General features: G+C 28.8%; 1 protein-coding gene across 1 annotated transcript in view; it reads right to left on the bottom strand.

Moving 5' to 3' along the window:
- Positions 1 to 3,025: 3,025 nt before the first annotated feature.
- LOC132733055 (uncharacterized) overlaps positions 3,026 to 15,101 on the bottom strand; it is a gene marked incomplete at its 3' end in the record, with an annotated part of 48,574 nt that continues 36,498 nt past the window's right edge. The window contains 7 exon segments of the mRNA XM_060719642.1: positions 3,026 to 3,094; positions 5,757 to 5,781; positions 7,458 to 7,489; positions 8,174 to 8,198; positions 9,987 to 10,049; positions 12,835 to 12,912; positions 14,527 to 14,586. Of these exon segments, the coding sequence (XP_060575625.1) occupies positions 3,026 to 3,094; positions 5,757 to 5,781; positions 7,458 to 7,489; positions 8,174 to 8,198; positions 9,987 to 10,049; positions 12,835 to 12,912; positions 14,527 to 14,586 (352 nt within the window).

Below are 15,101 nucleotides of genomic sequence, written 5' to 3'. Positions count from 1 at the left end.
ATAGAGGATATTTGTTTAGTATAGGTATATTTCACGAGTGGCGCAGCCACGAGTGAAATATGAACTTTTGGTGTTCACAAGGTGAAATATATTTCGATCTTACACTAAACTAAACAAATTTTCTTTTTATTACATGCAAAGAAACGTTTTTAAAAGACATTAAACATAATACTGAATGAAAAGCGCGCCAAATAATAACACAACGTGATATCATTTATGACGTCACGTCATTAAGTTGGTACCCAGTACTGTGCACGCTGGTATTTCACTGAAACAACGTAAGGGGCTTAAATTCAAAACAGTGAAATTATCAAAGTGGTAATTTCACTGTTTCAAACAGTGACATTACCAATTTTATATCACTGATATATTTCTATAAACCACCGAAAAGCATGTAATAAACTGTTTTTATTTTCACTCTTAAAGCAATCATGCATGTGGTAAAAAATTTGTTTTATTTCCCCCTCTTTAAAGCAGTCATGCATATGCTAACAAAGATGTTCATATTTTCCTTCTTTAAAGCAATCATGCATATGGTAATAAGGATGTTCTTATTTTCCCTGACTAAAGCAATCATGCATACAGTAGTAAAGATATTCTTATTATCCCTCTTTAAAGCAATCATGCATTCGGTAATAAAATTATTCTTATTTTCCGCCTTTAAAGCAATCATTATTACAGTAATAAAGCCTTTTGGCACATTCATGTGGCATCAATATACCAGAGCAACATGGCAGTCACCTGACACCAAAGTTAAGAGGTTATTTTTCTATTTTTAATTACAGTTGCATGTTATCTACTTTTTATTAGGTGGCTAACTTACATACATTCAGAGACACATGTTTGCCATTTGGCTTAATCAACTTTCATACATAGTAATATTAAACTTTTAGTTGTACAGTCAGGACTCAATACATCGGAATCCATTATACTGACAAATTCAAATAACGACAGTGATTTGGTGGGAACCAAATTTTTTCAACGGTATTATAATCCTTTATAACGGAAAATTCGTATTCTGACTCCGACACTATAAAATTGGAAACCAAACGTGTTATTTTCTATACAATTAGTACCCGTTAAACTGACACCTGGTCAGTCAAGCGCGCGTATCATTGAGCCGTGAACAAAAGCCCCAAGGTGTTAAAATAGGTATTGTAGCTTGGACAGTTGATTGTTACACCTTATTACAATACCAATGTGTTGTTGTCTTACACTTGCCAACTTGTGACTTTTTATTATAATTAAATGGCAGAACCTCCAGCTAAACATCAATGGACTAATTTAACTTTTGAACCAAAAAAACGAGTTTAGTTTAGTTATTCTTATTTTAATGAAGTTGTTGTATTATGTGTATGATATGTAATGTGTATAATAAAGTGAGCACATACATGTAAACACAAAAAAAAATCATAATAGACCTTATTACATATTGTTCAGATACCAGCGAATAAGCATTTCATTACATGATGAATGATGAAATTCAATATACTGACAAATTCGATATACTGTCACATATCATTTGGGAACCAACAGTGTCGTTGTAATGAGTCCTGACTGTACATCCTTTTTTAAACAGCTAGTAGATAAAAAGTCATTAAGAAGTCACAATGTTGCTGTTCTTTGCCAGTTATTGAACATTATAACCCTTAAAATATTAACAGTTATAACAACTTGCTTATCAAACCAGGCTATTCAGCATATCAATGCAGGCTGACCAAACTTTTAGATACAGTGTGGTGCATTTAAATCTTAATATTTTGAAATTAAAAAGAATCTCTAAGATTTTCATTGGACAATTTCAACTTCAATGCAAGACATGACTCATAGTATAGGTTATTCTAAGAACAGAGTGTGCATCAGAGTTGCAAATGAATCATGTTTGCAATGCTCGAAGATCACAGTGAAATAATTTGTTCTGATATTTAGTAACAAAAATTGCCAACTATTATCATGCATTCTAAAAAGACTCATAAATTTAGCATTCTGTAATTGAAACCACTCCATCTTACAATGGATAAATTTTATTTCAAAGCAGAAACTGTCCTTTATGTCCATTTAAAATATAGAATCTACGTATACAACAATAGTATAAATCATTACAAGTTATAGACTGTAATAATAACCTCTACATTTACTCTAAATGTTTTTACATGCATATGGGCACTTTGTTACATTGATAAAACATGTACGTATACACTAGTATAAAATATCATCTACAGGGGCATCACTCCAAATATATAGCTAAATAATTGTTTTATACTTTATCACACTACTCAGGAATTACTCCTAGTAAATATTAGTATGAATGTACTTTGAATTTACAGAAGGTCCCTCTGCCCTTTCAGGCACTGTAACTGACTTAAAATTACATGCAAAGTCCAGACCCTTATCATACCACAGTCATGCTCTTCAAATGTTAATTTTGAAGTACTGTATTTTAGAAGTCAGAATTAATCTTAAACTGTCAGCTAAATACTGTCCCTTTAAGGTTCAACTTGAGGTTCTAAAAGTTTTGTGACAATTTTAGATTTTGAATTTCTTTGTAAGTCTCATTATTTTCAAATTTCCTTCATTTATCACATTAATATGACTATAAAACCATGTTCATTACTGGAAGTGGACAACATTTTTTAACATATATAGCTGTGTCATATCTTCTAAAACAATGTGTTATTGCTTTGCTGAAATATTTAGTAAGACAATCTTAACATAAAATTCACAATAATCTTATCAGTTAAACTTCTTAAAATACAAAGAAAAACAATTTCAAACTCCTTATCTTTTGCTTTTCTTTTTTGAAAGTACAGAAAAGAATTGCTGCTATAGTCAGCACCTTGTCACACTCCAGTACAACAACTAAACTTGTGTTCCAATAGAACAAAACTAAAATACTAGTGTGTTCAGAAAATCGTGTTCAGAAACACAAGTAAGTGTTCAGAACTAAGTATACATTGCATGCATAGAAATTCTGTTTCCATGGTAACAAAAGACTGGAGAAGAAGATCTCCAAACAAAAACATACCAGATCTCGGCCGATATGAGTCGGAGTAAGAACTCCGTACCATCGGCATAGTTGCTGCACGACCAAACGCTACAGAAAATTATCGCAGTAAAGTTAATAAAATTGCAATTATAGTATAATCCAATCACATTACATAGCAATGTCATTCAATGTTCTAAAATATATCTTTAATCAAATTATAATTTTTATTACAACATTACAAAAAAACTGAATTTTATCCAAACAACATTAATTTTAGACCTTATTTTGTTATCTATTAGAGTCTTAAGAGTTCATTAATCAACTTTATCTAACATTTTTATAAAACATGTTTAAATCGTATATCAACACAAAATGTTATTCAATGAAAATTTAGTAATACATGTACTTTTTGACCTGTGCTTAAACTAGAATATTATAAATTCAAAAGCTATATTCGTTACTATTTATTCTTTCATATGATCCTTAAACTTTATTTAAAACAGTTTTTTTTCTTTGAGTTAAATTCAATAGCATTTTAAAATTTGAAAACAGGTCAAATACTTGACATGCATTTCAAATTTCTGTAAAAGTTTTAAACAGTATAAACAATACATAAGGACAATATATATTGAAAGAGAATATGACATTTTATACAATGGTCAGAGTCAAATTACACTAATTAATTACAATGAAAATTATGGCCGTAATTTCTTAACTTACAAATTATCTGTTTAAAAGGGGATTGATTTTATAATACCTAAATATTTAAAATAGTTTGTCAACAAAGATATCTTGTTTAAACCTTATATGCATATAAGACTGAGTAAGGGATAGTTATTTGGTTATTCAAATTAAATTTGAGTCTGCATTTTGGACATTCCAGTAATTTTAAGTCTTTATATGAAAAAAAATTGTCATGACCCAAGCAATTGAGACTTAACCAACAATCTTAAGTAGAGTGTAAGAAATTTTTAACCACAAAACTCCAAAAAGACCTTTGCTACCAGTATAGGGTTATGCCTTTAGATCAGCACATGCATGCTGTCTCAACCCTGACCACTGTAATAAACTTGCTCAATTTTAAGATTTGATATGAAACACTTGAATATAAAATAACAAAGGCCAGTTCCAAAATAAAAGGCATGATGTGACTATATTGAACTTACAAGTATTGTGAATGTTTAATTGTTATTACTTATTCAATTTATTTCATGAAATCTATGAATATACACAGCCTGGGAAAGCAAACAAAATCTTTTTCATATTTAGGTACACCCCTTCACAAATGTTGTACTTCAGACAAAATATTATTTTGTTTTTGATTTCTTATGCATGTTTTTCAATCATCAAAATGTTATTTATAAATATGTATAAGGTACATATGTAAAACTTAAGGTACATATAATTATACAACAATATCATGTTAAAGAAAATTCACCTACCATTGTCAGGCTTCATTTTTATACCAAACTTTCCTTCTAAAAATATTCTTTTTTGGTAACCTTTATGTTTGAAATGTTTTGTTTCTAAACTCAATAACAATATTTGTATTTTCCACTATTTCCTGAATTACGGTGACCTTTTTACCAGTTCCTATCCACAGTAACTACTGTGTTTTGTCAATGTTATTATAGTGCAAATGAACATGTTTAAACATATATTTACTTAATAATCAGCAAGACCCTCGCTTTCTAAACCTTAAGCTGATAACCCCTATAGTAAATATACATAACACAAGCTATACCTTTAACAGTTTGCCATTAAAGCCTTTTTAAAATTTTTGTTTGTTTAAGGTGCTAAAAATAGCAATTTAAATATCTGGTAAACCTTAAATTCTAAAATAATTGTCGTTTAAGGATGATATTTTTTTATGACAGTGAAAATTATATGTTATATATTATCTATGCCACTTTTGGTGAATTAATCAAACTCTGACTTTTATACTGATATACATTTTCAATAGCATATCAATCAGACATCCATTGATCCCATTCATTGATACACCAATTTTACCTATATCAAAATATGTAAATTCTTTTCAACCTTTAAAAGGACAGGTTAAAAGGTATATACCAGTATAGATATTGAAAACCTCTTGATTCACAATGGAAATCTTTTAACCACCTTTCACCAAAATGTAATAATTGTTAAACCTTTCAAAATCTCAATTATAAGCCTTAACTACTGTTTGTAAACAAAAATTTGTATAATTACTTTTCTCGATTTAAACATAACAATTATAAATGTTAAACTAAAATCAAGACCAAATTATATGGTAAATATTACTTTTCTATGTAGCGAAATGTTATTTCTTTAAGTGAAAATCTTATATTGGGTTTCAGTTGGAGTAAAAACAAAATTGGCTTTAGTTAATTTATGCTTGAAATATGATATGATAAAAGCTGAGGTGTAATCAATCATTCAAAAATTCAATGATAATTAAAAATAATCTAAAGTCACTTAGATTCATTATTTAGATCCCCCCCCCCACACATTTCTCAACATTCTACCTTAAATTATGATATTGACATTATTTATAATATATCACAACGGTTTGAATCAACAGCATTCATTTTTGCTGTCTTTTAACACAAAATGTATTTAAAAAAATTAAATCTAACATAAAATTGTATTTGTCTGGCTCATTTTCTTTCAAACATGAAAATCAGTACCTAATACCAGCATTTGTAAGCAAATATAAGGTATTGTTATGGTTGGGAAGTATGGGGAGTTGGATCACACTGCTATAAATAGAATATAAATGTGTTACCTTCTTTTCTTTCTGGCATTGGTCTCTGTAAAGAAAATATAAAACAAAACATTAATACACTATTGTCATGGAATCATGGCTATATATAAAGTTTATTTAACATAGACTTTGTATAGCAAATACAGTTAAACCTGTCTAAAGACATAATTTTTTGTGGTCTAATGAAACGGTATATTTTTGCACTGTAATTGATCAGATTTGAAACCTACTTACTTTCTTTAAGTGACATATTATTTTAGTCTGATTTAAATGACTTTATTTTGAGTTAAATTAGATCTCTAACAGGTTTAACTGCTCTGCATGGAAAGAAAAATAAAGATCATCAATAAAGTTTTAATGTTAAATTCATTTTTTTTTTGATTATGAAATAATAGTTTCAGTTTCAAATTCATAAGGAAAACTAAAACTATCACTGAAGGTGATAAAAATTCCCCTTTATAAAACTTTAATTCCTAAACAAAATTGTTAATGCAAAACCATTCATAAGGCTTATTTGATAGTCTTTTGAAGGTCAAGGTCAGATTCTAATTACTCAATTTAAAAGCTTGGTCCAAGTATAAACGAAATATATCATTGAATAACAAAGTTGTTGCAAACTTGACCTTTTTAAGGTCATTTAGTGGAAAAAGTCATAATCATTTCAGGCTGTATGATGGTATCATCCAACATGATGTAATGTGACCATATACTAATCAAGTCTGTACATAAATAATAAAATTTAACAGTGCGATAAATTTTCATATTTGACCTTGATGGCAACTGTCATTTAATGATCAAGGTCACATTTGAATCACTTTACATGGCAGTTTTGTCATAAATGTTGTTTTGTCCAAGCATGAATTCATAACAAATTTTACCAAATTTTATCAAAATTTAACCATTGGACTTTGAAGGTTAAATTATAATCATGAATTTCTCCACTTCAGTGTTGTTTAGTCCATTTATGATATAAATCAGGTCTTATTTGCTAAGTTTAATTATTAGACTTTGACAGTCAAGGTCACGTTAACTGAAGTTTCTACTTGAATTGTTCATCATGTTGGTTTTGCCACGAGTCCTGCTCTATTCAAGTATAAATTAAATTTTGTCAAAGTAATAAATAACAAAGTAATGGCAAAATATAGCGAACGAAGGTCAATGTCATATAAGCCAGATGAACATACAGCCATAAACCTGAGTATACCACCTTAAAACTTTGTGGTGCAGGTGGATGAAACATATAATGTTAAAAGTTGGTTATCATCTCATTTATTTACTTCAGACAGGAAAAACCAAAACAGACACTATTAAAACAACTCTTACTTCCATAATTTGTATATCTAAGTTCTAACAACCTTTCTACATGTGCATATTGTGCAGAGATAGATGCATACATGTGCAATGCAAGTGCAAAAAAGTACAAAAGAAAATTGAATATCTAAATGTCTCAAATTCTCTAATTTAGTGAAATTTAGAGAATTATAAATCATATAAGTTAAATGTAAAAATTAAATTTTATGAATATGACAAGATTCAATTGACCTTTTTTAATGCCTGAATGCCATTGACACATAATAAGTGCTGTCGGACCAACTGTTTGATAAAAAAAATTTGATATTGAAATCCATTCCAAATAACAGTTCTATTTTCATTCATAAAAGTAAAAATTATTTATCATTTAATTGATATTGTATTAATGTATTAGTAATCACAGCAAACTACCTTTTCCAAATCAGTCCTTACCCTTTCCATTCCTAAAATAAACAAAAACAAAATATTTTAATACAACAAAAAATACAACTATCACATTCAAACAATAATGATAATTTAACATTGCAAATTAAGGGTGGTTAAGGTGTCTGCCTCTCAACCCGTAGATCATGGGTTCGAGCCCTAATCGGGTCACAACCATGTTTCTTCATATTACACCAGTACTGGTTGGTTCCTGAGACTGAGGAAGAGGACTCGAAAGTAATCATTATACGTTGCAAGAACTTGTTTCGCAATCAGGCTTAAAAAAATATGTTTGAACTTTAAAACATTGCAAATCATGAATTCAGTACAAAGAGGTAAATATTGTGCTCAAATAGATACAGAGAAAGACTTTTCTGATGTCAAATATGTTGTAACAATAGTATGTGTTTAAACAAAACTGATGCTAAAGTTTGAAATACCCTAATGTACAATTTGTTATACTTATGTGCCCTAAAAGTTTAGGCATGCATTTTATGTTAACATTGTAATGTATCACGATGTAAAGTTGGCAGTCTTTAGCAGAATACAAACAGGCCAGCTGAACACACCCTCTGTGCAGTAGTTGCCCATTTTTTTGTGCTTTGTCAACTTTGATATTGATTTGAATCCCTTAAAAAAGCAATCAACAATTTATTACACAAATCATTAATTTTGTAGTGTAAGATAGTAAAATTAAACAATACCTCTGTTTTCATCTCCATACTTCATCTGTAAATAAAAAAATAAAATTACTTTAAAAGTCCAGGTCATTTAATCAGATATCATAGAATTCTCAAAGTATATTGTATATTGACTTAATACATTGTATATTTTGTTAGTTTATGTAACATATAATATAAGTACATGTATAAAACACACATTTTAATTTAACAAAGATTTAACAAAGATTGACATAACTAACATAAACTTGTACATTCTGGATATACATGTACCTTGCATCAGAAACTTGTGTACCATTTAAGTACTACAAAGTACTAATAGCCCTTATAAACATTTAACATTTAAAGCTGATTTTCAACATTATTTACCTTTAAAAGGGGCATATTTCACACAAAGTGTAAGGCTTGTTATGCTCTTATTAACAAGAAAGACTAACTGACAAAATAAGAATACTGGCAAAACAGTAAAATATTTTTGATTCATTCACAAACAATACAATACTAGAAACAAAGCAAAACGCAGCAGAAGCCTGTTGTGTTTTTTTTAATCTGTTAATATTCAAAGCAATTGCAACAAACATTAATAGATTTCAGTGAGGTTTTAATGAGTTATTACATTTATAGTGAGCTCTAGTTATGGCAAGAATATTTTTGTAAATGGTTTTCTGACCTTGACGGTTAAGGTTTGACCAAAGTTTATCTGACCTTGAACAATGTCTTTTTGACCTTGAACAGAAATTCATTGTCTTAAAATAATACTTTTGTTCATTTAGCAGGATCTATCTGACACTGAATAATATTCTTTTGACATTATAAACAATGTCTTTGACACTGAACCTTGATGTATTTACGCTTTTGTCAATGTCCCCTTGACCTTGAACAATGTCCTGACCTTATACAATGCCATCTGTACCTGAGTGATTACATATTTGTAAATCATGATTATATTTTTATGACCTTGAAACAATGATATCATGTGACCTTAAATTACTAAGACTGACAGACTTAAAATGACAAAATATTTTCACATATACCATCACATCATTTACAACCCAGCTAGATCTACAATAAACAAAGATGTTTTGAAAATATACATTCAATTAATATAATTAACTAAATCAATTAATTTGGCTACTTTTTGATTTTCATAATTTTTTTTCTAAGACAATATGGCAAATTATTTTTATAGGATTATGTTAAATGTGTAAATAAATGTAAATTGTGCTTTTGTTAGGTTAGAATATAAGGTGAAACACAATTATGAAGTATAAAGGAAAGCTGTGGTTTTTAAAAATAAAGCACTTTCTTTAAACTAAAAAAAATGTTATTTTATAGTTTTTTTATCAATTTATTTACTCCACTCATGCCAACATGACAACATGAGGTAATAATACAATTACATTATAGATGTATCCAAAACATAATGTTATTATTCTAAAGAATTAATTGTATCTTTTTAGTGCATATATAAAAATTATATCTATTAAGTGCATTAATATTTGTCAATTAAAAAAGACCCAAATACATGATTATTACTTGTCAATAATTAATAACTTGTCTTAATTATTAAGAAATGATCAAAATACAAGTATTATCAATGTATAGATATATACATTATCAATGTATTGTATATTTCTATACATCATCAATGTATTGTATATTTCTATACATCATCAATGTATTGTATATTTCTATACATTATCAATGTATAGATATATACATTATCAATGTATTGTATATTTCTATATATTATCAATGTATTGTATATTTCTATACATGCTGCTGTTATATAAGCCAAGTATACAAATGAAGCAGTGATTTGTATCTACACAAATACCTCATCCCAAGCTAAATCTTCACCAAACACAGGGTGGGAAGGAACTGGGGTTCCATGATCATACTATAACATAATGGTTTTAATAATGATAAAATTAAATATGTGTAACAAAATCCACAAATATCTGTTAAAAAAAGTTTAAAAATACAAAATATTCTTTGAAACTGAAAAGGCAAATTGGCAACTCTCAGCCTTGCTGATAAAGAACAAAGCCCAACCTTTGGTCAATATAATATCATTCAGACATTTAATGCATTTATCAAGACTTTAAAAGTTATATGATTACTTTCCAGCTTTACTGGTGGCGACCCAAAGAGCTCAGGCACCCTTGCTGTATAAAATTCTGTCAATAGCTGGCACCTGAGCAGCACCACCAACCTTGTTCTAAGCTTCCTCACATGAATGAATCTGACGTTCCCGACAGGATTTGAACCCAATAATACATTCAAAATGATAAAGATCCAAGTGCTACATACAATTTATATGACACAATTCATGGTAATGTTTAAATAATCATCAAAATGAAACATGAAAAAAAAAAAACATGAAACATGAATTCACTAAACAAACATGCAGAGTAAAGTATTTTCTCTTTCCTTTAAGCAGTCACAACAAAGAACGCAAAAGAAACAAAAATTTCTGAAAGCAAGATCTAAAAGCAGTTTTTATCAATAAACTAAACTGAAAGTTACAGAATTATTTCCCCTTGCAAAGCACTTTTTGATGCCCAGCATAAGCTTACAATAGTTGTAACACTTACGGCAGGGGCTACTGCAGACGAGAACCCCCTAAGCTTGTATAGCTAAATGACAATAAAACAATGCCATTTTAAGTATATTTATGCAATTTAAATTATCATGTCCTTTTGCCTATAAACATGACATTTAAAAATATTCTTTTACCATTAATTTAGCAATGCTCTTTTGAATATAAGTATGGAAATTAAATTGAAAAGATGCCATTAACATATTATTATTATTCCATTTTCAGAACAACTAAATGCCTTTTAAACATATTTTGTCATTTACAAATTATTTTGACAGAATAGTTAATATAAATATGTATATAATAAACATGTACATGTATATACAGTTGGGTTATGAATCAGAATCATATGTCATTGTTGAAATGAATGTTATATGAGTACAGGATTTAGATTTTAGAATAGGTTAAAGAATTGCGCAATGGACAATTAACGGGTAACAGCAGTATATTCGCTTAAATGCAGTATCATTTAGAAAAAATATCTTTTCCTGTTTTTCTTTCCTTTGAAAATAATAACTATAACATAATTTCCGCTGTCTAATTAATGCTCATTTACAACACAATGTGTTTAGTAATGATATTTTAAGATATATTTTTTTGCATAATGAATTTGTGTTTCATACAACAATTTAAATTTTTTGTTTAATGCGTTCTTTTTACTAATCTGTTTACTCTATTTTATCAATGTTAATGGGTGATTCCTTTCATTTCGCACTGTAATTAGATGCAAACATTTTTAAGTGTATATATAAATATCATTAATGAGCCGCGTCACGACAAAACCAACACAATGGGTTTGCGACCAGCATGGATCCAGACTAGCCTGCACCTCCGCGCAGTCTGATCAGGATCCATGCTGTTCGCTATCAGTTTCTCTACTTGTTATAGGGTTTGTAAGCGAACAGCATGGATCCTGATCAGACTGCACGGATGCGCAGGCTGGTCTGGATTCATGCTGGTCGCAAACCCATTATGTTGGTTTTGTCATGACGCGGCTCAATTTTAAAGTAAATGATTGACATACTTTTAGAATTGTTGTTAAAGGATAAACATAATTCATTTCAAGTTACACTTTGAAATAATGCAGTAATTAAAATATACTTGTGATTCCTAGAAAAAATAATCTTTGTCACTCCAAGAAATACGTAATATCATTTGTAAAAGTCCTGTTAAATAAAAATTAAATAAATGATTCAAAAATAATACACAACACTTACACACTATCTAGAACATAATCTAAATATACCAATGTATAATAAAATTGTGTCAATTAGATGAACTGAAAATATCGTGAAAACAAAGTATGAACTAAAAAAGGGTTCGTGAAGTTTCATGCAGCCATCACCAAAATTTCTGAGAAATTCTGAAAAACTTATCAATTAACTACAATTAAAACAGATCTGACTGGTTGTTACGTTCCCTGAAAGTGCTAAAAAATTTGTTAATAAAGTGATAAAACAATAACAAAAATCGTAAAAAAGAAAAATGTTTTGTCGTATATGACTAATATATAATATATTCTACCTTTGTAAGAAATTTTACTGCAGAAATTTATTTAATCTCTTTTGATTTGTTACATTAGATTTGAATCAAATTTAAGCTTAGTCAAAATATCGGTCAAAAATCTGACTAAAAAAACCAAGTAATTGGTTCATGAAAACTGACCAATGGGAAAGCAACATTTTGAATATTTTCTTTAGATTGGTTCTAATAAAATTTTCAGATATTTTACAACATAACCCCATGATTCTAATCCACAATTAAATATAATAACATACAAATTTATCTTCAATTCTGAAATCCATCTATTACTACCATTTTAAATGTTTTAAAATTTTTTTTTGATTTGGTTAATCTTTGAACTCAGTGTTGAATCAAGCAGTCACATACATTTTTCATTTTTAGACTTAAATGTCTTTTCAAACCAAAAAATACCAAAAACAAACAAAACAAATCACTTCAGAGCCCCAAACTTCACACCCACAATTACATTGGACAAAACATTTTTCTTGCTCTTATAAAACTGGATGATGAAAAAGGAGTAAAGGTGCTTCTACACACATTTTCGATAAACAATACTAACCCCTACAGGAACATTATATTTTGGTTCTGTTTCCTTATGGAGCTGATACTCTGTAAATTTCATTTTTCTATTATCACCCTATATAAAAAAGACAATAATAAATATCTCTATTACAAGGTAATATATTTTACAAAAAAATAATATATTATTCATTTTAGAATGAAAATATGAAAATTTGGTTAATATTAAACGTATTGGATTATAATTTTTTTTCCATTCATTTGTGTCACCTCTTTTTCATTATTCAAAATATGCTAAGAGCAATTTGCTTAAAAATCTAGAAAAAAAACAACAACAACAAAATAATGACAGCATAAATTAGAAAACTGCACAGCAAGATGGCATGATATAAAGACATATCAGAGATATAATAATAGTCTAAGATAAATATATGGTAACTATGAAATGAGAAGGCAAATAAAAGGGAAATGAAATGTCTATTTAAGCTTACATCGCAGTTTAATTACAAGACAGATATGCCTAGAAATTGGAATTGCATTATGTATTGTTTGGCAAATATACATCTATATAATTATCAAAAATATGATTTGAAAAAAGGAAATGAGACATAAGAAATTATAGAAACGATTCATCCATTAATGGTGCATATTATTAAAAAATAAATTAGAATAAATCTGAGAAAAAAAGTTCATCGAGAATTTGAACTTGCAACATCTCAATTACTTTGCTATCATTCATCATTCATATAGACAACATTCCTATCATCTCAAATCAATTAGTTAATTGTAATAAATAACGGAAACTAACGAAACTGTTCCAAAAATTAATGAGTCTCAGGTCAATATTGCTAAACAATAGCAACAATGACTTTAAATTTCAAAAATTGGTCTCTTTTATGTGTTTCCTTATTGCCTACTTTGACTGTTTCTCAAATAATTTTCAGTTTTCAATTGAGGAAGCTAGATTATAGACAGTACATAAGGCTCAAAGGCATTATTGATCCAATTATAAGTAACTAACAGAAAGATAAGGAAATGGAGCAAAAGTTTTGCAATGAAAAGGAAGGATAGGTCAAATTTTACTTCTATTTTTTTAAAATAGGAATATAATTTCATTATCAAGAGCAGAAACTGGCACAAAAAAGGTTGATTACCTGTGAATTTATAACATTTTAACAGGTCTCAATATTTCTTATAAGATCGCATATCATCTCTAAACTTTTTATTAAATTATTGAGAGTGAAGAACTTATTGAGAGAGTGGAGGTAAGAAGGTAAGGAAAGTGGGTGATATAAAACAATGAGTATTGACACATGCCTTACAATTTATAAGTACTATGTCATTTTTCAAGCACACTGGTATCACTTCTTTTATACACTTAATGAAACACTTTGATATGTCACACCCCTTCATGATTTAAGTATAACATTAAAATTTATAGCAATCTTGTGATATCATTGATTGAGGGCCATAATACTTTGTTAAAGTTCAAATTCATATCACATTTTAGCGGGTCAAGTTATTAAGAAAACCAGTTCAGAAATAATTAATTTGTAAAGAAGGGGAGAGAAAGGTGGGGGGGGGGTAAAAGCAATCTGAATAACATTTTAATTACACATGCCAGGTTAAGAACGGTACAAAAAAATAAAATATATCTGTCTAGCAGAAGACACTTTGAACAAAAAGGGTAAAAAGGTAACTACAGCAACCCAAGGTCAAGGTCACAACTTACTGCTGGGGCACCACCACCTGGTCGACCAAAGGGTTGATACTGAGCAGCTAGAGCCTTTGCCTAGAAGAATTTTTTTAAAGATGAATAGTACAAAACAATTATATTCCTAACATTTCTACTATCCTAAATATAGAATGAATGAGATTTCACAAAATCAACCCTATTTCTTTTCATTTTAAATTCAATATAACCTTGACCTTATTTTTGATATCCTTGGTAAAGGTCATTCATCATTAGAAATGAATGCTGCTCTCATGGATAAAAATCATGCGCAAATTTTAAACTATTCCTTCATAAAGTCTTTAATTATATTCAAAGATATTCAGTATCAATTGCTATTATTACTAAAATTTAAGTATACATTGACCTTTAAGAAAAGGGGTCAAGGTGAATTTAATTAGTCAGTGCCACTAGTTTAAAGCTGTTATGGTGAAATCTCACTCACTCTTTTGTCTTCAGATATAACTTTTCCTCAATTGACCTGACTTATTTTTTCTTAAATATATTTCATTATTTACATAGTTTCTTAAAAACTTGACATATACAATAAGTACTTTCTGTTTCACAATTTCACT

Source organism: Ruditapes philippinarum, unplaced genomic scaffold (assembly GCF_026571515.1).
Source record: "Ruditapes philippinarum isolate M1 unplaced genomic scaffold, ASM2657151v2 ctg2156_1_1_1_1, whole genome shotgun sequence".
Classification (NCBI taxonomy): Eukaryota; Metazoa; Mollusca; class Bivalvia; order Venerida; family Veneridae; genus Ruditapes; species Ruditapes philippinarum.
Note: the sequence above shows the minus strand (reverse complement) of the source record. Positions and strands in the feature narration are given on the sequence as shown.